Below are 27,060 nucleotides of genomic sequence, written 5' to 3' on the forward strand. Positions count from 1 at the left end.
ATTGATTTTATTTTTAATGTCTGTATTGATTTCCATGTTCTTTTCTAAATGTTTTCCACATCAAGTGTTGGTCCTTCGTCTGAAGATCGTACACATTGAGGACAAAGTTTTGCTAACAGCCACACTGGGCTCTCTGTCTTGTTAGTGTTAGTGTTGCTGCACACAGTGAGGACACATACACATGTCTCTATCAAGGAGGTACAAATACATAGCATAAATCTGGAGGTTGTTCACAGTTCAGGGCTTTTTTTTTACTCGGACACATATTCTTTTTTTCTGCGAGATAAAGTGGCCGCTAGCAGGTTGGGTTTCAGCAGTTTGCCCCAGAGTTGCGAACCCTAGCCCCTCTCATTAAACACGCCATGGGTCCCGTATGGGATATTGACGGGGACCTCAGCTCTGGCCAGTTCAGTGAAGGTCTTGGCGTCCAGGACAAGTAGGAATGTACTTTTCTCCTAGAAGCAGAAACAGAGAAGTATAAATTAAAGTTATTTGCAGTTAAAACTGTCATATGGAGGTGTTATTATTAGGGCCTGAGCACAAAATTGGAGGTAGTAAATACTGGCGGAAAATGGGGGAAAATTGGTACACTAATCAGAACTGCGGAAATGTGGTAGAAAAAAATGGAAATGTGTAAAAGTGGTGCAAAATGGGTCAGTAGTGCCCCCCAAAGGTGCAACCCGGTAGGACAAATCCAAAACAAAAGTGCGCCAAATGTCACGTAACTTGGTGGAAACGTGTCACAGACCCAAGAAGAACAAAAAAGTCTATGGGGACCATGACCTCAACTCAACAGGAAGTTGGCCATTTTGAATTTGGCGTCCTCTTGGCAACTTTTCTCGGGCATTTCTTTGTCTTTTCAGTCAAACTCCAATTTCTTTGGAGCTGTATATTAGTGACATTTAGTGGATATTGTTTTTATGTCTTTAAATAAATGTGTCTAAAATATGCCGTCTGCTCTGATTAATATTGCACAATTGTGAATATTGCCAACCCCTTCCTCGCAACTCCAATCCTTCAAGTCAAGCTAACTTACTGACGTGGCATTGTGATTAATCAGCTAAATGGTGCTGTTCTTTGAATTAATGGTTCATAGAGAACCGTTTGTTCTCTTCTGATTGAAAGGAGTGGTGTTTGACTCAATTTCATAACCAATCACGTCGGTTCCCCCCCAACAATAGTCGACGTACTAAACCACCGACCTGTGCCCCCAAACTACTGAAGGAGTGAATAATGTTTGCACATTGTTATGAAAGGTCGGTTCTCGTTGCTAACTTACCTTTCTGGGCGTGATGACGACTGACATAACCACGCCGTCATCTTCCTCGGTAGCGTTGGGCGAAGCAACAAAGACAGGCTCAGACGGGAACAAGCCGGGATACCGCCACGCCTACAAAGGGAAGATTAGACAAAAACCTGCTGTCACTCTGTGAGCTCCTAACCCTAACTGCCCCCCGCACTCAACGACAGAGAAGCAGCTTTGATGTGTCGATAACACAATAAGCTAACAAGTCTAATCGTCTTTGATCGATCAGCGACCTTAAGCTCTTTGGTGTGAACATCCATCTTGAGCAGAGAGTCGCTGAAGACGTGTCCAAAGCCGCACGAGTAGAAGTAGCGGTACGGTCGGCCGTTGTGCTGCGCGTAGTTGATCTGCGGGAACTCGAGGCCGCCGTACTGCAGCAGCTCGTCGTCGTGGAGCTCTTCGTGCGTCATGAAAACCTGTAGGGTCACAGGAACGGTTGCTCAGCCACACAGTGAGCTCTCATTTTTACCAGTTGTATCTGCTGAAAGTGGTGAAATTATCATCTTGCACAAAGTATACCTTTAGTTTCTCTTCATGCTGGATAATTACAGTGTGGTTATAAAAGCCTTGATGTGTGCTTGATTCCAAGAATACCACATCGCATTATAATGCGCAGTTTCTTTTATATTTAATCGTTGCTTCCTACCTCTCCTGCTTTGGTCTTCTTCGCTGTGGCTCTGCAGAAGGGCAGCGTGACCAGGTTTTGGTCCGCCGGAGTTTTTTCGTCCACAGTCAGCGGCAGGATGTATCTCCTCGGAAGGTTTCTACACATCGCGTTGTAAAACTGCCAAAAGAAATCAGAGAGGTATGAAAATTTTATAGACTCACAACCTCAGGGCAGGGCAATCAGACAAAACACAGAGTAGCAGCGGCGGCGGCGGCGGGGGCAGTGCTGTTGTGAGGTTGTTTTGGAAAAAGTGTGCTTCGACTAAAGTCAGAGAGAGATTTCAAAAGCTTGTTCCATCAGGAACTAATTCACATGTTCATCTGACAGCGAGGACTGTCTCCAGACTGTCTATAGATGGATGTAAGAACATCTACATCTACAGCACATGGTCAAAGGAGGTCAACACAAGTGGATTAGGGCGTATGGTGAGGTTCAAAAGAGGTTCTATTTAGAATCGGGAACTGTTCATAGGCGTATTTTTGGTGTAACATTAATCAAGCCAATCAGAGTTTCCACTTTGTAACTCCCTTTAAACGCCAGATGGCCCTGTGTCTGAGGCATTTGGAATTTAAATGGTGAATGCAGGAAACCGGTGAAGTAAACAGTTCTCTGCTGAGAAGACGGATCTGGTCCACGGTCCTTGGTCTTTGGTACTCCGTATATGATACCGTATCTATGTTCCCCGGGTCCTATGTTCCCCGCTTTGTATGTGACCGGGGAACATAGGACCCTTTTTTAGAGAAAGGGTCCTATGTTCCCCGCTGTTCACCCAAAGGGTCCTATGTTCAGCCCTTTGTATGAGACCGGGGAACATAGAACCCTTTCTCTAAAAAAGGGTTCTATGTTCCCCGCTGTTCACCCAAAAGGACCCGGGGAACATAGGACCCTACTCCTTACTCTAACCCTAACCCCAACCCCAACCCTTACCCTAACCCTAACCTACCCTACCCTACCCTACCCTAACCCTAACCCCTTTACCCTGGAGCTCCACACCCAGGCTTCCACAAAGTGGGGAACATAGGACCCTTTTTTTGAAAAAAGGTCCGATGCTCCCCGATCGGGGAACATAGGACCCGGGGAACCCGCCAAAACTGCCCCAAAGGCAAGGAGATGATTCTTCTCAGTATCTCTTCTACTCGTCCAGAGTCGGGATTCTTACACATCGTGTTTCTCCTTCTCACTGCTCTGGAACAATCCTTTTTCCACCAAGGAACAATAAAACTATCCTTGAGGGAACGTTATGCATGGAATAGCTGATGCGTCAAAGTCTCAAGATCATTGGAATTGATCAATCATCGGCATTGATCATCTACCGATCCTTTGTACCATCAACAACTGCGTTACACTGCGCAGGACGAGGAACTGCACCGATAATTAACCTGCATTTAACTGATGAGGAAGAGGAGGACGACGCTGAAGCTCTGAGGGTGTCAGAAGCACAGGACACATGTATTTTGAGTCCACCTATGTGTGAATAAGCATCATCACCATATCTGTGCTTTGCAAGATAGGGTCCGTTCACATCGGGCCTTCGAAGGTGCCTGAATCTTTGCTGGTTTTACTATCAAAACAGGAACACGTCAGTGTGTCTTTTGCGTGTTTACCTTGTCCATCTCCTCCCCCGACTCCCTGCGGAGGTTCTCCAGCGTGAAGTCGGCGATGACTTGTCCCTCGTCGCCGCAGCACATGTCCATCACCAAGAAGCCGTTCTCCTCGTACGCGTTGATCTGATGCAGCGTGAACATCGGCGCCGCGGTGTACTTCACTTTGCTCCGCTGTTGGACACAAGTCACACGGAAAAACAGTCAAGATTCAGAACATATTTATTTATGTTAAAAAAAGTATTGTGGTCAGAGAGAGCGTGGAAAATGACACTTGGCGCGGCTGCTTACAGTGTTATACCTTCACACTCTGCCCAGAGTGTGTTATAATGGCTTCTCTGTGTAATGAGGTGAGGAAATTGAGAATAAAAAATGTATCGGGAACACTTTATTATTTTGAGCGTGACTCAGTGTGTGAATAGTTTATCCTGCTGCGTCTTTTCTTTTTTTGTTTCTCTAACAGCTGGACGCGTCTGTTTCAAGACGATGACGACATTTGTGCCAGTAGGTAGATTTGTTTTGCAGTTTTAAATCTAAAGCATCCTTAGGGCGGTAACTTTTCACTGGGCGCGCTACAGCCACGGCACGTTAGTGGCGCGGTCGCCGTTACTGATCGCTTACATTCCCATTAAGGGGTCGTACCTTTGTTCCCCGGGTCCTATGTTCCCCGGGTCCTATGTTCCCCGGGTCCTATGTTCCCCGGGTCCTATGTTCCCCGATCAGGGAGCATCGGACCTTTTTTTAAAAAAAAGTGTCCTATGTTCCCCACTTTGTGGAAGCCTGGGTGTGGAGCTCCAGGGTAAAGGGTTAGGGTTAGGGTTAGGTTTGAGGTTAGGGTTAGGGTTAGGTTTGAGGTCAGGGTTAGGGTAAGGGGTAGGGTCCTATGTTCCCCAGGTCCTTTTGGGTGAACAGCGGGGAACGTAGAAGCCTTTTTTAGAGAAAGGGTCCTATGTTCCCCGGTCTCATACAAAGCGGGGAACGTAGGACCCTTTGGGTGAACAGCGGGGAACATAGGACCCTTTCTCTAAAAAAGGGTCCTATGTTCCCCGGTCACATACAAAGCGGGGAACATAGGACCCACTAGGTAGCAGTTCTGTTTTTGCCGCTGCTGAGTAGCGCCAAGCTCAACAGAGCAGATCGCACCAGCAAGCAAGTCCGACACAGAATCAAAGTAAAACACTTCCGCCCCCCCCCCCCGCCCCCCCCTTTCAAAATAAAACACAATACGCAACTTCACGTCAACATTACGCCGTGAGCGGTGCTACCAGATCAACAGTCAAGTAATCAGACACCAGATCAACGGTTCTTCAACGTTGGAGAATGAAAGAAGCGTTGTGTTGTTGTTGTTGTTGTTGTTTCCTTCATACAAACAGTCTGTCGCGTCCGTTCAGGATTATCGCGTGATCTTCCGTGAACACCGCTGGCTCCCAAGGCACCGATGCGCTGCCGCAACGCGCCTGGTGGGGATTGACGCCGGGCAGAGGACGAAGCAAAAGCCAAATGAATGGCTAATGTGCAGTATTATTTGTTGAAATGTGCAATGGCTGCAGGAACAAAGCTGCTTTTTTATCGCCTAGTTGTTTATGATCCGTGTGTGTGTAGTTGAACGCACCTCGCCCGTGTGTCTGTTGACCAGGTGGAAGATGGTTTGATACTGAGGCTCCCAGGTCATGACTTTGTGAAAACTCTTGCCCTGGATTCTGTACAGCATGAACTTCAGCAGGTCCATCTTGATCGGCTGCTCGACGAACACGATGTAGTTCTCCGACATGACTGCAGAAGAGGAGACAGGGAAAACTTGCGTTGACTCATCACATTCGACGTATTTTGTTTCTCCTCTACCAAAGGGAGGTTATGTTTCTGGCTCTATTCGTCTGCTTGTCTGCAGCATCACTCCGAAAATATAAAGGACGGATTTGGAAGAAAATTCCCCCCCCGGGGATGTAGGTTATTGCCCAGGGAAGGAATTATTACATTTTAGTGATGATTCACGAGTCGTCTCAGTGGATGTTTGCACTCTCTGAGTGCTTTTTTTTTCCTCCCCCCCTTCATCATACATCATTGATCATATTGTAGCTTTGCAGTGTCATGGAAGGTGGGGGGGAGGGGGAGGATACATTTAAATTAGATGAGTGTATAAAGTCATCAGCGCAATTTGCCGATCACATGATGCCTTGTATAGCTGTAAGATGTTGCGTCACTCGTGTAATTCCTCGGTGCCAGGCTGTCTGGATGGTGAACGGTGGTCTGCTGGAAATATTATAGACTGTAGAGTTGTAATCAGGGAACTGGTGCGTTGTGTTTCTAGAGGTCGACCGTTTTGTCGGGGTTTGTCTATGGCCGTTGTTTTTTGAATCGAGAAATAAGTGATTCACAACCTATATAAAGAAATGAAGTGTACTAATATAGTTTACTATTGGGTGAAAGGGCTTTTGTCCATTCTGCACCTTTTGCATGGAATAATATGTTGCAGAAAGACTGGAGTTAATTTCATTGAGCGTGTTCAAATCCAAACTGGGAATTCTTGAGGCTGATGATATGCACATGTTTTTCCATAATGTGCTTGTAAATTTAATCTGGATTCTTTTATTGTTTTGTTCTCTGTTTGTGGAAATGTGTAACTGTCGAGTGTTTTGTATTTGCTCCCTTGAAAAAGAGGTTCTTAAGGTGCCATATGTAAGAATGTGGCCAAAAACGGTTACTACATTCAAATTCAAAATACCGAGGTCTTTTAGTTTTCATTTTCTGACGTAACTGGCAACCCGTGGTTACTCGGCAGCTGAGACTCTACTGACTGCAGTGATTGGTAGACGGCGGTAGGTGGCGCCACATGCCAAAAACATGATTTCAAAACATAAACATGATTTGCAGTCTGCAAAATATTCTCTTTAATGCAAATATTTTGTCTGTACTGTTGTTGTTGGTGAGTTCAGTTTGTTATATGAACATTATTCCTGAGTCTCTGTGACATATTAGGAGGATTTTATGGCCAGTTGATTTAGATTTATTACATAATGCACCTTTAAATAAAACAAACAAGCAAAATTAAGAGTTACTGTATGCAATACTTAATAAATTATACAACCAACAGTTACAGAAAAGCCTATAAAAGTAAGTGACGTTAAATAAGTGTATCAGATTTAATAGACTATACATAATTTAGCATATAAATAATAGTAATGATCCGTCTCTGCACTGCACTGTAATGATATACAGTATTTTCAATCCAAATATTGTATAAATACATGAAATCGGTCATCAAAAACCTATAGCAATATACAGTTTACATATATATGGTAGGTTTTAGAGTGGGACTGTAAAAAAAAAAAAAAAATGAGAAAAGAAGCAATTAACCAACAGGGGTCGACTCCACTGGTTTCAAAAAGAGCTCCATTTTCCATGTGAAAATGACCCGTCAGTAAACATCCTCCAGAGGAGTTAATGGTTTCAATTGCTAGTTGCTCCCTTTTTTCTTCTTCAAAAGAACAAGATGTCAATGTTGTGAATGATTTTTTAATGACGCCTGTTTGCAGGTGACTTCTGTAAATTAGCGGGTTTCGCGGCGCTGGTCAAACTGTGAATACGAGGCTTTAAAAACGCGCGGGGGGGGGGGGGGGGGGGGGTTTATTTGCGACTGCGTGCAAACACGTCCCTGATTGAATAACGTACAGACGAAAGCAAAACATGTTGTTATGACAGCAGAAACACTGTTACACAAGCTCACGCGTACAGTGGCAACAGTGCTCTGACAAAGCAGTGGAAAAAGCACTCGTCTCTGTGTGTGTGTGTGTGTGTGTGTGTGTGTGTGTGTGTGTGTGTGTGTGTGTGTGTGTGTGTGTGTGTGTGAGTCAGAGGCAGATCTGTAGACCGAGAAAGACAGTGAGACAAAGGAGCTGTGATTGACAAAGGGAATCAGCACAAGACTGGAATTCAAATTAGCAATTAATAATGAGATGTTCTCCTTCAGTGAAGTAGACTTGTCCTGACAGTGGAGACAAAGAAAGAAACTCGTTTAAGGAGTTCCTTAATTCCTCTACAGAATATGTCCAGACTATTTAAGTTTTAAAAAAAAGGTCCCAATGCATCTTATTAAGACTGTGGTAACAGAGCCTCAGGTGTTTGTTTGCACTGCCATGTTGGCACGGAGATGTTCTGCAAATTTGAACTCATTACGAACTTTAATCCACAGAGATTGAGCAGTATATCACAAAAACATCCATCCATCCATCCATTATCTACCGCTTTATCCTCCACCAGAGGGTCGCGGGGGGGGCTGTGCCTATCTCAGCTGACATTGCGCGATAGGCGGGGTCACACCCTGGACAGTTCGCCAGTCCATCACAGGGCCACATACAGAGACAAATAACCATTCACACTCACACTCTCACACCTACGATTAATTTAGAGTTCACCTAATTCCCATATCGCATGTTTTTGGACTGTGGGAGGAAGCCGGAGAACCCACGCTTCACACGGGGAGATCATGCAAACTCCTTGCAGAAAGGCCCTTGTTCCCGAAGTTGTCCCGAATGGGGCTAGAACCCGGGAACCCAGGTCTTCTTGCTGCAAAGGCAAGAGTGCTAACCACTACACCAGCCGTGGTCCCCTCACAAAAACTTGACGGACTGAATTCGACCCTTTCAGTTTTCTGACATCTTCAACTTTCTGAGCAAGTTGCCCCTCATCCTTGTTGCGAGAACGCCTCAAAATCACAATGAAAGCATGGAAAATAAACAAGATATTATGTTTTACGAGAGTTGGATTTGGTAAATGTGTACATGTGTAACTGGGTGGTTGGTGTAGTGGTTTGCACTCTTTTGCTTTTGCAGCAAGAAGACGCGGGTGTCCCACAGTGTCCAAAAACATCCAATATGGGCACTAGGCAAATTGGACACTCTAAATTGTCACTATTGTCCCTATATGTGGCCCTGCAATGGACTGGCCAACTGTCCAGGGTGTACCCCGTCAGCACATCACCCTCCGCGACCCTCCTGTGGAGGATAAAGCGGTAGAAAATGGATGGATGGATGGATGGTTGGGTAACCTTCGTCTACATTTGCTTTTCGTTTTTTATGGCAGTGATCCAACTCTACCATCTCCCAAGATCTTTGATGACCCGGTGAAATGTTCTGCTTGCTTGTCCGATCTCTTTTGGTATCCCAGGGTCACAGCAACTATCCACCCCACTTCCCTTTTTATGAATACAGTCCGGCAACGAGCAAGTTGCCCAAAATATAGCGTGGATCTTTGAACGTGGAGGGTTTCCTCTTACCAAAGCTGTGATAGTAGGAGGGTTTCCTGGGTTCGGCTGCAGGGATGGAGCAGACCACTTTGGATCCAGTCAGATCTGCCGAGTCACCAGTTGCTGCCGCGTTGCCGTCAGGAGGCGGCACACGGATGATGGTGTAGAAGAAACCTGTAGGACGCCCAAAAGTAAACATGATATGTGCTGTACATTGAGTGGAAAGCAAGTGAATGAGTAGCAAATGAAAGTTACCGTTTTTGCCGTACGAGTTGCCCATGTTGTACGTGGCCCCTTCGCGGTCGTAATGCGGGTGAGCTGTAGCTGCATTGACCGCCACGAATTTACTCCAGTCCACCTTTAACAGACAGCGCCATTAGCTTCGTTACCTTCATCGGCATCTTTATCATCTTCCTCCTACGGCTGATGGATTCACTGACCTTATCCTTTGTCTCCAGACTCTGCGGATCTATTCGCCGCATGAAGTTGGTCTCCGTGCTGACGTAATAGTCTCCCTTGTACTTGACAAAGTTCACGCTGGCGTTATCCGTGGTCTCTGTTCATACGTGCAGATGCAAGAGAGACACAAGAAATACATAAATAACTTTAGCAAAGCGCCAGAAGTCCAGGTGCAAGCTCTCAGAGGCCCAGACAGTGGTTCCACCAGGAAGAACTGAGATAAACTTACGTCACTGTCCCTCAAAGATGATTTCCTCCATACATTTTCTACAGTGGTACTGACCAGTATTCTGTTAAATGCACTTTGAGAACAAATATTGAGGCTAATATTATGCAAATTTTTGATTTTATGCACTTCGAGGTGAGGTGAATGAACATGGCTGTGGAAAATGTCTGCACCAGCGTAATTTTTTGGTTTTAAAATGTATTTTTTTCCACACAATAATGGACTGATTTGTACTACAGTCAAGCTCCAGCAACCAGCAGAAAAAGGGGGAAAGGAGTTTTTTTTATCCCAAGATAACGCATTAATCTATCTCATCGCAGAAAAAGAGCCTTGTTATGTCATGATAACAGGCTGTTATCCCCCTGATAACAAGATTACTTTTCCATGATCTTGAGATAACACAATGAAAATACATAACAGCGACCTTAGCCCCTCTGGGCTTCCGTACATTACTTCACATTATGTGACGACAGTGACGACAGCTCCTGCCTGTGGGAACTCGTGGATCTCTGGGGTCTTGGCCTCTGAATAACGCCTGCACTATCTTCTGTCTTATCTGTTAACCAATAACCAATTCCCTTTCATTATCTCATATCTCACCCATAATGGAGATTGTAAAAAATAGAAATTAGTTATATTCAATCCAATCCATCCTTTTCCTATGTGTCCAAGATTATTTAGTTGGTACACCGTCTTACAACCTGTGTCACAGCCTGAGCTGATCTGCATCGTCTGTATTGGCACAATGGAACCTCTGGATTCGGGTCAATGCCAGAAAAATAGCTACACAATTCTACTCTCCAGAGTTACACCGGTGGATGTCAGGGCAGAGGCAGTAACAAAAATGAAGAGGGTTATGTTATAGAGTGTTATAAAATATTGGTCAGGCTTTCAGGCGCTTGGTGTTTACTTAACCGAGGGCGACCTGGTCATGTTCCTGTTGGACTAGTGAGTGTAAATTATTTGCTTGCTGTGCTACAGAGGTCACCCCTCGTCCTCTCAAATAAATCAAAAATGAAGTGATTCAAACAGTGACCGATATGAAGCTGGGTTGAAAACGCGAGCTAGGCCGAACTAAAGCACAGTCAATATTTCATGTAAGTAATATTTGAATACAATTCTATAATATATAGCTACTGTACCCTGGGACTGATTAAGAGCCTGTGGGCCCCTGGGTACTGATGGAAAAAGGGTCCTGTCAAGACCCCATTTGGCTGAGGGGCCTCTTTAAGATAAACAATAAACCCCGATGATTGAGGGGGGCCTATAAAGATATATCACATAACATAGCATAGTGTTATGTAGCTTTACCGCCCCATTGAAATGTTGGGATGAATAACATAGTCACGGAAATATCAGGATAGTGGGGGGGGGAGGGGGCCCTTAAAGTCCTGGGCCCCAGTAGGTAATCCATCCTTGACTGCACACTGGTCTGAAGACAGTTGTTTTTACATTAGAAAAGAGTTCAGTTATCGGTGTATATTTTTTTTCAAACAAACGTAATACCGTTTAACAACTGTAGGGGGCCCAGAGAGCAATGTTACTTTAATTAACCAAATAATGCCCAAGTTTAACCTTAACCTAGCCCCAAAAATCAGATCTTAGCCCTACACTGAACCTGTTCCTCATAAATGTGGTCTGCCTCATCAGGACCAGGCTTCGGTCCCCACGAGGACATCTGGTCCTCACAGTAAAGGTCCGAACTGCACACACACACATTATACTGTATGATAATGAAACATCGGCTGTCATTAGACTGCAGACAGCTGCAGCAGCACATAATATACAGTCGGCACAAGAAACAGAATATGTATGGCGCGAGGAGAAGAGCGAAGACGTACTGGGAATCTGAAATCGCGAGAAGAAGCGGGCAAAGATGTTCTTGCAGGGATCGGGCATGGCCAGCGTTCCGAACTCCGACACCACGATGCGATTCTTCTCCGAGTTCTGGACGAACGAGTCGCTGCGCAGGAAGCGGCCGCAGTACGTGACGCTGCCGTCGCAGATGTGGAACCGGTGCATCATGGCCATGCCGTCGAACCAGTGGGTGTACCTGAGAACATTCAAATAAAACACACACACAGGAATTACAACTTTAGGGAATTCTTTGTCAAACATCAGGATTGGGGGGGGTTGAAAAAAATCTTCTTTTTTAATCATCATTTTGAAGAATAATATCATTTGTCATGGCTGAAGGCCTCAAAGGCCCAGTGTGTAACATTTAAATGGTAAAATAATACAATAAAGTGTCAATTCAACACCAAAATAGCGAGAAATTTGAGGACTTTGTCTTTCCAGTCAGTGATCGTGACGATCATTTTCAGACCTGTTTTCGGAATCAGTCGCCATTCTACTGTATTATCTCTCCTCTAAATGTTAAAGGTGACATAGAGTGGTCCTGTTGCACATAAATGTTAGTTATAGAGGTCTACTTACATATATTAACTTGTTTTTATGGTCAAAAACCTCCTAGTTGCTGCAAACTAGCCGATAGAAATCCTCTTTTCTGACAGTGTTTTTCTGCTGCGAGATTTCAGAGTGAACTTTCACCCCCAGAAGACAGAGTCTTGTGATTGGCCAGTACTATCCAGCACATCCGTTCTCAGAAGCGCAGCGCCCCCCTCTGGAACGGCGGATGCACTGCTCCTCATTATCAAAACATTGTTTTAACAGTGTTTAAAAATAGCTTCGTCACGACTCCCCGCCGCAGTCCCTTTGATGACCTTTGACCCGGAGTCAGACCCAGAGTCAGAAGACACTGTTGCTCGTGAAACACCTCCACAACGGACGTTATTCTTCTTCTGCGGTTCAATGTACGTAACCGGATGTGCCCGGAGCAGGACGTTCGGTTGTTCAGGAGAACCGCTGCTTACGTAACTATTACGGGATTTTCAGTGATCTCGTTGAGCCCCGAGATTACAATAAAACACAACGTTCTCAGCAATGGCTGAACTGTTTGTTTCGAACCGTCAGGCTTCATAAACAAGGTAATGACGCAGATACACACCAAAAAAACAGCGATAATAGGAACTTCCGGTCTAGTTCCGCTTTAAAGGATTTCTATAAGAGTATTTTCCTCATCGTTGTTCCTGAAGTACCTGTCGTTCCCAAACTCAAATTTCCCAGGACCGTTTCTCAGGAAGCTCCCGTTGATCCATGTCGGAATGGTTCCCGTGACTGTGGTGGGAATGGGATCGGGGGTTTCTTCTCCGGTGCGCACCAGAGGGGCCACGCTCTCCAGGCCCTTGGCCTGTGGACATCGCTCTCTGCTGGACACTGAGGAGAGAGAAGAGGAGGGTCATGAAAATCTATTCTCGAAACCAGACGTTCATTCTCTTCTAATATCTCGACCACGTGTGTGATGATGATTCTGGAGCCAATGTTATACTATTGACGTCTGGAAAACTTTCTTTCCACTTAGATGTTGCCCAAATAAGGGGACTCTGTGATGGGTCACGTGATCTGCAGTTTTAGCTCAGCTGTAAAACATTATATTTGTCCGGTTGAGCTCAGTTGAACCCGATGGAACGCCGCGGGTGCAGCATGAGTTTGTTCACTCATGAATAAAACCTTCAGTTTCACTTTTGATGCTCGCATTGTAATTTACATTTTAATCAAAGACGGCTGCGAAAAAAGTGCGACGATCATTCTTAGAGAGGAAATCTTCATCGTGTGGTTCCTCGTTCTTAAGCAGTTGCCGAACTTTTGACCCCACAACTCTACACGACTCTCTCCTTTTAAGGACATGCATTAAAAATCAACTAATCACAATTCAAATCTTAGCTCAGGCTCCTCAGAGATACGGTTCTGCTTCTTTAGGAACAGGTTTTGGTCCTTAAGAGGTAACAAATTCAAGCACACACACACACACACACACACACACACACACACACACACACACACACACACACAGACTGGGCGTGTGAGCTAATTTGCATAACATATTGAACTTTGTGCGTGAACGAGCATGTGACATATCTTTATTGTGATGAATCAAACGAATACCGTCTAATTATGAGATATTTGTAATGTAAACAAACGGCTGAATAAACCACACCTTTCACACGGATTCACGCCTGTATGAAACCGTGTGGATGTAGTCGTTCATACACTTTTAGACTGAAATATGCCTTAAAATTAGGAAAAACAGGCCAGGCTAAGTTGTGGCCTACTGGCCCCATGTGGCCCTCCAATTGATTTCATATGGTGCAAGTAATAATGGCGTTATTTTTTTTGCATCATAAATAACTTTTTTATTAATTCCATGTCAACATAGATCCTTTTATTTTGAAATTCTGCAAAACATCTATCATAATAAGAATTTTATTGCAATATCATGTTAGAATTTCAAGCTCATATTGTCCACCCCTGCTGAATAGTTTACTTTTTTTTCACTTGACTGGCCCCCTACTGGCCAGATTAGGTGCTCCATGGCCCCGCAGTCATTTGAGTTTGAGGCCCCTGGCTTCAAGAAGATGATTTTTATTTTTTAGACTAAAACCACTCTTAGAAATAAGGGTTCCAAAAGGGTCCTTCTCAAAGGGATGAGGTTCTACCTGGAACCATTTGCTTCGGAAAAACCCTTTCTTGAAGAAAGGGTTTTTTTCCCAGAAGAAAGGGGCTCTCAAGGGTTCTTGGTGACACTAATGGTTCCAGTAAGAACCATTTTGATCCAGAGAACCCTTTAAAACCCCTTTCCTGAATAAAGGTTTCTTGGTGGAACCTTTATAAAAAGGTTCTACCTGTAGCCAAAAAGGGTTCTCCTATGAGGACAAGCCAAAGAACCTTATATGGTTCTACTTCATTTCGAAGAGTGTACACTCTTAGAAATAAGGGTTCCAAAAGGTTTATTCTACAAGGGCTGAGGTTCTACCTGGAACCATTTGCTTCTGAAAAACCCTTTCCTGAAGAAAGGGGTTTTCAAGGGTTCTTGGTGACACTAATGGTTCCAGTAAGAACCCTTTTGATCCAGAGAACCCTTTAAAACCCCTTTCCTGAATAAAGGTTTTTAAAAGGTTTCTTGGTGGAACCTTTATAAAAAGGTTCTACCTGGAGCCAAAATGGGGTTCTCCTATGAGGACAAGCCGAAGAACCTTATATAGTTCTACTTTATTTCTAAGAGTGTACTCTTAGAAATCAGGGTTCCAAAAGGGTCCTTCTCCAAGGGATGAGGTTCTACCTGGAACCATTTGAAGAATTGGTTTTTCAAGGGTTCTTGGTAACACTAATTGTTCCAGTAAGAACCATTTTTACCCAGAGAACCCTGTAAAACCCCTTTCCTGAATAAAGGTTTATAAAAGGTTTCTTGGTGGAACCTTTATAAAAAGGTTCTACCTGGAGCCAAAAAGGGTTCTCCTATGAGGACAAGCCGAAGAACCTTATATGGTTCTACTTTATTTCTAAGAGTGTACTCTTAGAAATAAGGGATTCAAAAGGGTCCTTCGACAAGGGTTGAGGTTCTACCTGGAACCATTTGCTTCGGAAAAACCCTTTCCCGAAGAAAGGGTTTTTTCCTGGAAGAAAGTTTTTTTTTTCAGAAGAAATGGTTTTTCAAGGGTTCTTGGTAACACTAATGGTTCCAGTAAGAACCATTTTGATCCAGAGAACCCTTTAAAAACCCCTTTCCTGAATAAAGGGTTTAAACAAGCCGAAGAACCTTATATGGTTCTACTGAGCACTTTTGTTTCTAAGAGTGTATGAGGCCTTTTGTTTATTCATATCAATTTTCCACATGCTCAGGAGCAACGCTGCCAAAGGATACATCAGCATACAGACTAGAGGAGCTGAGAATCAAACCCACAACCCCTTCAAGTTGAAAGGGTTAGACTCCGCACTACCGCTGAGCTCCCATTCGTGGCAGAATTACGCTCGATCCAAACGGCCAAATTGTGGAACGCGAGTGACCTAAAATGGCTCTGTTGCGATCGCGTTACGCTCCATTACGTTACAGCTTTAACAACAGCTCCTGCCTGTGTGAACCCGTGCACTATGAATGACACCTGCAGTATCTACTGTCTTATCTGTTATCCAATAACCAATTCCCCTTCATTACCTCGTATCTCACACATAATGGAGGCCGTAAAATATATATGAGCGTTGCGTGATTAGCGAACGCAAATCAATGCGGGTCAATGCGAAGCCGCCGCCGCCGCCGTCGTGCTGAGCCCTGAGTCCCCCCCCCCCCCTCCCCTCCCCCGACTATATGTGAACTGTTATTGCGGCCAATCAGCAGAGGGGCGGAATTTTTTTGTCCATTCGCCGCGACGAGAGCGGCCCGGCGGACAATAAAAAGCAAGAATGTGCAGCGGCGAGATAACCACCGTAGGGGTTTAACTGTCTCGTACGTACGGTGTTGTTGACTTTGTGAGTTTTGATTGTGATTACTACAGCGTCGCCAAATGAAGCTTGAACGTGTGCTGTCATTTTTTTTTAGGTGTGTGTGTGTGTGTGTGTGTGTGTGTGTGTGTGTGTGTGTGTGTGTGTGTGTGTGTGTGTGTGTGTGTGTGTTCTTGTACTTGCGGCATACTGAGGACCAGTGAGGGTTTTTAAACAACAAAGTGAGGTCATTTTTACGGAGTGAGGACATTTTGGCCGGTCCTCACTTTTTTGTCAAATTTTGGACCAAATTTTTTTTTTTCTAAATCTTTTTCAACTTTTGGATGACATAGTATAAATATGAGGTTTTTGTCAAATTTTGGACCAAAAATTTTTGGTAAATTTTTTTTTAAAATGTTGGTCGACATTGTATTGTATGACGTTTTTGTCAAATTTTGGACCAACTTTTTTGGTAAAAAATTTTTTTAAATTTTGGTCAACATTGTATTCTAGGACGTTTTTCTCAAATTTTGGACCAAAAATGTAAAATAAAAAACGGAAAAGTTTTTCAGCCCTTTTTGCTCTGGGGCTCCACCTTCAGACATTTTATGGTACTGCAACCAGTAGTTCTATATAGAGGTCATTCATGAAGTAGATATTTGTAATTGTGTTGATTTATAAAGTGGAAATGCTGGTCCTCACTTTGTCAGCAACTTGGTCCTCAGTTTGCAGCAAGTACAAGAATGTGTGTGTGTGTGTGTGGGATGGGGTTGATTTTGTGTGGTTTCCTTCTGCTGCGTTCAGATTTGAGTCTCTTGATAACAAAGCAGTGATGAGCTCGGAGCTGTTGTGGATAATGGCTTCAGGTATTGCTTTTTTATCTGTCTTTTCTTTTTTTTTTTTCTGCAACAGTAGTATATTTATAGCAACTCGTGCTTTAATGACTTGTTTTCTTGGAGGCACCGACATCATGTCTTTATACGGAGACAGCAAATGACCTTGTTGGAATTAGCCCTTATTTTCCTGCAAGTCTTTTTAAATTCACTGCTCATTTTCTTTTCAATCCGTGAAAAGGAACTGTCAACCAGTATTCTCCTTTTAGTTAGCAGCTGAGAATGACTAAACGCCGCTAATGAGACATTGTGCGTATTCCCTCGCCAGCTCTAATTCAACGCGAGACCTTAAAGCAGTAGGACAATAGGAAAATGCCACCGTGCCTTTTTGTCTGTAACTGCAGCAGCTCTGATTTTCTTTAAATGAAACAAACGCCATTAGGACTAAAACAAGCTCTGTGTGTGTTTGTTTTTTTTCTCTGATTGGTCCATTTTATTTCAAGTACAAATTGACATTATAAGAGGTATTCACAAAAATCATGCCTTTCCTCCAAAATAACTAATAACACACACACACACACACACAAAAAATAAAAGAAGGAAATCCAGAAGTGGTGTCTACTCACTGCTGTGCGTCTGTGGCTCTGTGGTCGTCGTTTCCCACACATTTGATCAGACCAAAGCAGAGGATTTTATACAAGCCCCGAGGAAAACCTTTGAACCCTTGGAGCGACGCCAAGTCGGGGAAGTAATAACACACAGTAAACACATGCGGAAACATTGTTGACGATGAACCAATCCCAGGCGCGGCCCCCACGGCAGCCGCCGCCGCCGCGGTGTCACTCAAACCAAGTTACACTACACTCACAGCTGAGGGCTTTTCTGACACACACACACAGAGAGAGGTGGTTTATAAATAGACCACAAAATCCATTCATCACAAAATGCAGCCCCTGGTTCATTATCTGCAGACGAGGACCACATCAAAACAAAAGGACGGATGCATAAGTGTTCAATCATTCACTCGATTATGAAAAAGCCGATCGGTTGCTGTGACGAAATAACATAACATATTTAAAAGATGCAAAAACGTGGCTGTTTGTACATCAGAAGAGAAACGAGTTCACCGCTATCGGTGTGTATATATAACAACAAATACTGTTCCCTAACTGTAGGGGGAACCAGAGAGCAAAAAGCCTACCTTGTGTTACTTAATTAATCATGACCAATTAATGCGTCACCTTAATCTGAACTTACGCCAAAAATCAAATCTCACCAGTTCTTCAGAAATGTGGTCTGTCAGGTTTTGGTCCTCATGAGGACGACTGGTCCTCACAGAAAAGGTCCAAAAGCGATAACAGAGTTTGTGCCTTTTTGTGCCTTTTCCCTTGAATACTGGATCAACAACCCACGTTGTGATGTGAGCCCAAAATAGACGAGGGGGCGCTAGAGAGCTAGTATGCCGGGTCCGGTCCTGAGTGTACCTGAAACTTAAGGACTTGTTTCAAATCTGTGTGTCCAGTTTTCTGAGAATCTGACTTTCCTAAAGGCCTTAAACACGTGTTCATAAATAGAAGTTATTAGGGGGCGCTATGGTGCTGGATAAATTCAGTATAATAAAACTAAATGTCTGTGTTGCATACATTTAGAGGAAGAATGATTTATGATTTTTGTGCAACCTTTCATACGGTTCTCGGTTTTGTAAATGCCTCAAATATGATTGTAAAAATCCAAAATGGTGCAAAAAGAGATGCAAAAACGGCCAACTTTTTTGCATCACTTCAAACATTTGGAGGTTAGATCTTTGCGTAACCATGACCCTTCTTTTTGGGGGCGCTATAGAGTCGAACACTACGGCACATTTTTCACAACACCTGAGCTCCTTGCCCAGTTTTAACGCCCTCAAAAAAGCATGCAATGGACATGGAAAGACGATATTTTTGATGTTTCTTGAATGCATCTTGAAGCTGCTCCTCATAACTCAACACGATGCAGATTAGAACCTGCAGACGCGATAAAAAATTTTTTTTACCAGGGTCTTTGAATGCATCTCGTTGGCGGCTTCAACATGCTCTCTGAAACTGACATTACTTTCATGGACACTAAAGCAACTGGATTTAAGTGTATTTCAATATTTCAGTCAATAAAACCATTGAATATTTGAATAATACATAATAGTAGAATATTTTTTTGACATAAAACAATTCACTTCCTGCGTGCGTCAGTCATGTGGAACCATGTGCACGGACTTAAACAACGTTGCATGAACAGATTGATTTTTTACCAAACATGTATTAAATACTGAAAATAGATGTATAGATGCAGGTGGACCTTGTTTAAGACACAAGGAGTTATTGAGGGGAGTTTCTTTTTTAATGTTCCCTGCTGGTGAAGGTGCAAATTACTGCACAAATTATGCTACAGGTCATGTAGCTTTCTTTGATAAAAGCATGCTAAGCAGATAAGTCGAAGGCAAAGTCAAGGCCAGGGCAACTCAGCCCGATGTTACATGAAGCTAGGTCAGCTGGAAGGTACAGAGGATAATAAGCCTGTAAAAAAAAAAAAAAAAAAAAAAATGGGGGGCAAAAGTACTTGCACTGCTACATTCATTCCATCCTAATGTTATTATAATTACAAAGAGGAAGAGTTCCTGCAGACAAAAATTACTATTGCAATTTCACATTTGGATCACACAGATTATAATAATTGCACGCAGATATGAATTATTCCCCCGACTCCCGTTTAGAAAAAAGGTGTTTTCAACCACAGTTAGACTTTTAAACACTTCAGTGTCAGTGTGAATGTTTGGAGATGATATCCCGGAATGATTGTTTTATCGAATATAAAAATCATTTGAATCAGCTTTCAGATCGATCACAGACTTGAAACGTGCTAATTTGTACATAAAAGGACACACACAGCAAATTTATAATTATAGCCCCCATGAAAAGCAAGATAAAGAGGCTAATGGGCGCAGACGTGCTAAATGCTGTGGTTCATATGATGCAGGTTATGGGTTGGTTAATGTGCATAGAATGACATTTGTATCACAGTAGTGCAGATTTATTACTGTTGCAAATAAAAATAACAATAAATGTATAGAAGTGGTAAGAAAAAAAAACATACAAGATCATAGTATTTTTCTGATTTTAAATGGTGGTACATTCTTAGAAATAAAAGTGCTAAGTAGAACCATATAAGGTTCTTCGGCTTGTCCTCATAGGAGAACCCTTTTTAAAGCCTTTATTCCAGAAAGGGGTTTTAAAGGGTTCTCTGGATCAAAATGGTTCTTACTGGAACCATTAGTGTTACCAAGAACCCTTTCTTCGGGAAAGGGTTTTTTCCGAAGCAAATGGTTCCAGGTAGAACCTCAGCCCTTGTAGAAGAACCCTTTTGGAATAACATGGAACTCATTGTCATATGACCCTCAAACATGCAAGATCGTAGTATTGTTCTGATTTTAAATGGTGGTACACTCTTAGAAATAAAAGTGCCAAGTAGAACCATATAAGGTTCTTCGGCTTGTCCTTGCAGGAGAACCCTTTTTGGCTCCAGGTAGAACCTTTTTCCACCTGGAACCCTTTTGAAACCCTTTATTCAGGAAAGGGGTTTTAAAGGGTTCTCTGGATCAAAATGGTTCTTACTGGAACCAATAGTGTCACCAAGAACCCTTGAGAGCCCCTTTCTTCTGGGAAAAAGAACCCCTTTCTTCAAGAAGGGGTTTTTCCGAAGCAAACGGTTCCAGGTAGAACCTCATCCCTTGGAGAAGGACCCTTTTGGAACCCTTATTTCTAAGAGTGGTTTTAGTCTAAAAAATAAAAATCATCTGCTTACTGGAACTCTTGAAAAACCCTTTCTTCGGCAAATGGTTCCAGGTAGAACCTCAGCCCTTGTAGAAGGCGGTTTTTGGAACAGTGTCGTAGAACAATTATACAATGATGTTGCTGCAAATGACCTTTAGTTTTACACATCGTCGTGTAGCAGATAGACTGATTTTATCTAATCTCACTCGTTACTGTCTGGCTCCTGCAATTTGTGGGTCACGCCACTCGTCAGTTGGGCTGAATTGTTTTACATAAATTTGAACATTTCTGCAGCTCCTGCAGCTGAAAAATTCACCATCAGGCTCCGTGGGTAATCGATATCTTCAATATTTATAAAAAAAAAAAAAAAAACACATAAAAAGAGGTAATGGTTGTTATTTTTCACGCGTGTTAAATACGATATTCCGTTGAATAATAACGTCAAGTTCTGATGAGCGCGTCGCAATTATTGCCACGTAAGCCTGCGCAGAGAAAACAAGCGGTGCAAATCTGAAACAGATGTGGTGACTCCACAAGCAAAATAAACCCACGTAGACAAGGAGATTTGTGTTTAACTATGACAAATGTTGCCAGAGCAATAGAACAATAGTCAAAGACTGAGAGTAAAAATAGACTCATAAATTTAAAAGTAACAGAGGGGAACAGACAAATGTGGACAAGATGATAATGAAATGCTCGTCTCTGATATTTTATTGAGTTTCATACCTGCCGGGGGGCCAGACCACACACTATTTTGGAGGCAGCCTCCGTTTAATTCCTCACAGAAAAGCGCATAAAACAAACCAAAAACAGCAGTTAGACACATGTGCAGCCCCCAAATAATGAAAATAATATGATTAGGTATGACAAGAAAATATATAATATAATAAAAAAATGAAGGGATGTAAAAAGTCAGGGACCTCTTTCCTGGTGTATCACAACGCTGGAGACACAGGTGCACCCACAAAACCGGACAACGGGGAAAACAAAGGTTCCACATGTCTGTTCTGTTCATTTACATTTGAGATGTTTGTAAGAAATGAATTATATTGATATAAAATGGCATCATGGTCAAGTGAAATACTGGCGATACCGATATATCACTGATGGCGCTGCTAATTATCTGAAATAGTGGACTTTATACTGGACTTAAAAAGCCTCGGTATCCCTCTCAAAAACCTATCAACCAGAGGAGAAAGAGAAACAATGGTCTGCTGTGGAGATGTGTCAAAATATAGTGGTGTGTATTCTTTTCTCCGAGTCAGGTAGATATATAGCAACTACAAAAACTAAATAACTTAAGCTCAACACTATATAGATATCTAAATATATCTGAAGATATCTAGATTTCTTTAAAGTCCACTTTTGCATTGGGTTGCTCTCTGGTGGTGACCACACACCTGCGATGTTTATAGAGTGTCCAATTTACCTGATCCCCAAATCTGCACGTTTTTAAGACTGTGTGAGGAAACCGGAGAACCTGGAGAAAACACCCACACGCGGGGATAAATGATGCCTTATCCTCCGTCTTCTTGCTGCAAAGGGAAGAGCGCTAACCGCTACGGCAACCGTGTGGCCCCGACCTTGAGTCATCTGGTTTTATTTCTCTGGAGTTGCTCACTTTGTGCACATTTGCACATCTGTTGAGTTTTAAAAAAGTTTTAATTCAAGTTCAGTAATTCAGCAATTTCGTTGCCCTCTAAGGTTGCTGCGGCACCGTAAGCTCTGTTAGCCGCGTTAGCTACTTTAGCGCCATTAGCGCACCTAGAGTGGAACTGGAGCAGTCTGTTTATTAAATGAAAAGAGCAGCGCTACAAATAACTACAAGTATGTGAGCCTCTGTTTTTAAAGGTTAGCGTTACTTTAGAGACTAATTTCAACAATCGGGAGTCACGCGCGTCTTTTTCCGGTCAGTCGCCATGGAAACGTGCTAAAACGTAAAAAAACAAGAGTTAAACTGGTTTGGAGTAAATAACACAACTATAATTAAAGTGTTAACAATAGTCGAGTACTGGCTATTTCTAGGTGGTGGGCCCAAAATCAAATTCTGCTCAAGGCCCCATAAAGGCTTGGACCAGCCCTGCAAGAACACCCACAGATAGATGTAAGTTGTTAAAGCAGGAATCACTTTTTAGCACGGCTTCTCTATGTGACGTGACAGGCTGCACTCAGTCCCCACTTATCCCCCGAAAAAAGAAAATGGAAACTTTGACAAGTGCACACAAGACCTGCAGACGAACCAGTCGGGTCATGATCTGCTCACAGGATTTAATTAAAGTCATTATAATTTCCGACCTGGGAGTGTCTTACGGGATGACTGTCGAGAAAGTGGCGGATTGAAGCCGCGCTCTAAGCAGAGACGTCAAAATGAAATAAACATATGCCGTAACAACTGGGAAGCGGCGGCGGCGGCGGCAGGGGGATGTTAACGTCAGCCGGAAAAGGACGAGGATAAAAGCAAATCAAAATCAGGCAGCCAGTGTTTGGATTTACACCAACCTGCAAAACAAAGCAGCACTTTTAAAGGCCAGCAAGCTTAATATTATGGATGTTAGTGGCCGTGAATGTGCGAAATTAGACTTTTGTTGCAAATAATAATAAAAAAAAGAAGCTCACTATAGCAGCACTCCAGCGGTGCAATTCAAAAACCGACACAGCCGACTGCAGCCGTCGGGCTCCAAGGCTGCCACAATAATATTTACACGTTATTGCAAAATCTTTTGCCTTTGCTCCACATGGAGAATAGCAATGACCGGTGCAGTGTTTACTGCCGCAAAGTGATATAAAGCGATGCATAAACTTCACACACGGTGTCACTCAGAGTTCAGCATCTGCTCTGATAGGCAGAGCGAGTTAAAGTGTGTGTGTGTGCATGTGTGTATGTTACCAAACTCCCCGAGGGCTTTCGCTCGTTCTCAGTCTGCCGTGAAACCAGTAAACTTCACTCCCAGAACATAACAGACTGGATCTAAGCGTATGTAAACATATTTATGTGGTGAAAGGGGAGCAGATTTAGGAGAGCAGGGCTTTCAAATAGACTTCTTTTTTTTTTTTGGATTTCTTTCTCTTTTTTCCTCCCCTGTCATTGTTTCCTTCATAGCGAGCCACAATATCACCAATCACATTTAAAAATGAATAAATAAGACTAATGTATTCAACACTCCATGTGTGCAGCTCTGCCATTTCCCACCACTTATAATAGTTTAGCATCTCATAATAATGACATAACATCTCAAAATTACCTCTTTTCTACCTTTATTTATATAGTTAATCCTATTGTGACATGGGGTTTTATTGACTTACTATCTCATGATAATGACTGAGTATCTCATGACTTAGTATCTCATAGAAATGACTTAGTATCTCATAACATTGACTTAGTACCTCATGACTTAGTATCTCATAATGAGTATCTCATAATAATGACTTAGTATCTCAGAATGAGTATCTCATAATAATGACTTAGTATCTCAGAATGAGTATCTCATAATAATGACTAAGTATCTCATAACATTGACTTAGTATCTCATGACTTACTATCTCATAATGAGTATCTCATGATAATGACTTAGTATCTCATAATAATGACTTAGTATCTCATAATATTGATTTAGTATCTCATAATAACTTAGTATCTCAGAATGAGTATCTCATGACAATGACTTAGTATCTCATAATAATGACTTAGTATCTCATGACAGTATCTCATAATAATGACTTAGTATCTCATAATGACTTAGTACCTCATGACAGTATCTCATAATAATGACTTAGTATCTCATGACAGTATCTCATAATAATGACTTAGTATCTCATAATATTGATTTAGTATCTCATAATAATGACTTAGTATCTCATGACCTATTATCTCATAATGAGTATCTCATAATAATGCCTTAGTATCTCATAATATTGACTTAGTATCTCATAATAATGACTTAGTATCTCATAATAATGCCTTAGTATCTCATAATATTGACTTAGTTTCTCATAATAATGACTTAGTATCTCATAATATTGACTTAGTATCTCATAATAATGACTTAGTATCTCATAATGGATATCTCATAATAATGACTTAGTATCTCATAATGAATATCTCATAATAATGACTTAATACCTCATAATAATGACTTAGTATCTCATAATAATGACTTAATATCTCATAATAATGACTTTTCACAACTTCGCAGCTAAGACTGTTTGATTGTATTTTGATTCTTTACAAATCGACACAATATACACAATAACAATGCTAACTGCAAATCACAACCGAAATACATCAACCAAACGAAACAAGTTAATGCTGTAGTTTGTAACTTTTAAAGTCCCTTTAAATTGATAAAAAAAAAAAAAAGTAATAACAAGATTGTCGGGCCTGAGGGTGTGTCACACACACGCTCACATTTGTGTGCTTTTAGTGGGGACCAAGGTCCGTGAATGTGGCTGTCGGTCGGCGTTTGTACGTGACACAAAGAAGGTAAATGCAGCGACATCAAACCTCCTGTTCGACAAACATGTAGAGAAGCCGTTTTTAAGAGACATCTTGTTGCGGAGGAAATAACGGACGATGAAGACAGATGTGAAGGCCCAGCTTTTATTTTTACAAGTCAGAAACCCAGTGTGCACAGAAAAGAAAATCAGCTCCGCTCGACACTCTCTCCGTGTTTCTGGGCAACAGAAAGCGTTGTGTTTGTGTGTCCCCTGACAACATTCCTGTAGCCGCACAGAGAACGGTACGTCTCATGTTTCAGCCGACAGAGCGAAAAGGCGGAAACTACAACTGTACAACACGAGCAAAGCCAGCTTGTTGGAATAAGGACTTTTTTTTAGAGTCAGCCCTTTGAGAAGGTTCTGCATGCTCACCTGTGGAGTCTGACGTCACCGTCTGCATCCTGGTCTGAAAACGCCAGAAAGTGCCCGAGAAAAGGTTCCTCCTGATCCTCCACAGAGTCATGAGTAATGCAGTCAGCGTCGCTCTCACTCTCTCTCACTCTCTCTGTGCCATATAATCTACACCAGGAAACACTGTGTCCGTCCTCCGCCTGTTTATCGCTGCACAAACACTTTTCATGCCTGTGTTTTTTTTGTTTTTTTATTTCCAGCCGCTTGTTTTTTGAGCTTTTAGATTGTGACTGCTGAGCAGATAAGATGAAATAACAACTTCAGAGTCGAGCACGTGTTAAACAAACCGGGTTTCAACCCAATCTGGGTTTCGTGTGGATTTTGAATTTATTCTTTTTTATGACAATGTATTATTTTATTTCATTCAAGTGCTTCAGTGAAAATAAAATGAAATAATCTAACTCCTTTTGAAATCTGGAGCAATAAAAAAAAAAAAATGAGATCAGACTCACCAAACTTTCTGTATTTTACTCCTCTTAATTTATAATTAATCACAACTTCCACATTCTGATTCACTTGCATCAAACTGTATTTATTGACTTTATCTCTTGTGCATATTAATGTCTCTCATTTAATTAGAACATTCCTTTTCAAAGTAACGTCTTTAGATTGTTGTAATGTAAATGTGTGAATAAATAAGACAAACGTATTCAACACATGAGATAAAGAGCTTTATGAAGCCCTTTACCGTCACTTAATAGCTTAACATCTCATAATAATGACTTAGTATCTCATAATAATGACTTAGTATCTCATAATCATGACTTAGTATCTCATAATCATGACTTAGTATCTCATAACAATGACTAAGTATCTCATAATGAATATCTCATAATAATGACTTAATATCTCATAATATTAGCTTTGTATCTCATAATGAATATATCATAATAATGACTTAGTATCTCATAATCATGACTTAGTATCTCATAATCATGACTTAGTATCTCATAATAATGACTTAGTATCTCACAACAATGACTTTGTATCTCATAATAATGACTTAGTATCACATAATAACAAGTTAGTATATCACAATAATGACTTAATATCTCATAATAATGACTAAGTATCTCATAATCATGACTTATCTCATAATAATGACTTAATAGCTCATTATAATGACTTAGTATCTCATAATAATGACTTAGTATCTCAGAATAATGACTTAGTATCTCATAATAATGACTTAGTATCTCAGAATAATGACTTAGTATCTCATAATAATGACTTAATATCACATAATAATGACTTAGTATCTCATAATAATGACTTAGTATCTCATAATAATGACTTAGTTTCTCAGAATAATGACTTAGTATCTCATAATAATGACTTATCTCATAATAATGACTTATCTCATACTAATGACTTAGTATCTCAGAATAACTACTTAGTATCTCAGAATAACGACTTAGTATCTCATAATAATGACTTAGTATCTCATAATAACGACTTAGTATCTCAGAATAATGACTTAGTATCTCATAATAATGACTTATCTCATAATAATGACTTAGAATCTTATAATAATGACTTAGTAACTCATAATAATGACTTGTATCTCACAATAACCACTTAGTATGTTACAATCAGGTTTTATTTGTTCTTTTCAGTTTCTGTTGTTATTATCTTCAAACGACCATGCATTTATATATATTTTCCAAGTGAAACAGTGAAAATAAAATGAAATAATTTAACTC

At 41.7% G+C, this 27,060-nt stretch overlaps 1 protein-coding gene across 1 annotated transcript; it reads right to left on the reverse strand.

Annotated features, from left to right (window-relative positions):
• Window positions 1-338: 338 nt before the first annotated feature.
• bco2l (beta-carotene 15, 15-dioxygenase 2, like) lies at window positions 339-25,354 on the reverse strand (the record flags this gene model as incomplete). The annotated part of the gene is made up of 12 exons (XM_083904493.1): window positions 25,319-25,354; window positions 12,600-12,777; window positions 11,343-11,554; window positions 9,257-9,372; window positions 9,072-9,174; window positions 8,847-8,990; window positions 5,187-5,347; window positions 3,578-3,748; window positions 1,953-2,090; window positions 1,540-1,722; window positions 1,280-1,390; window positions 339-455 (listed from the first exon to the last, which is right to left on the reverse strand). Exons 1-12 carry the CDS (start codon window positions 25,344-25,346, stop codon window positions 339-341), a joined length of 1,662 nt encoding a protein of 553 aa, XP_083760619.1. The 5' UTR covers window positions 25,347-25,354.
• Between the last annotated feature and the right edge of the window lie 1,706 nt (window positions 25,355-27,060).

This window comes from Microchirus variegatus (genome assembly GCF_963457635.1).
Source record: "Microchirus variegatus genome assembly, chromosome: 18".
In the NCBI taxonomy this organism is placed as follows: domain Eukaryota; kingdom Metazoa; phylum Chordata; class Actinopteri; order Pleuronectiformes; family Soleidae; genus Microchirus; species Microchirus variegatus.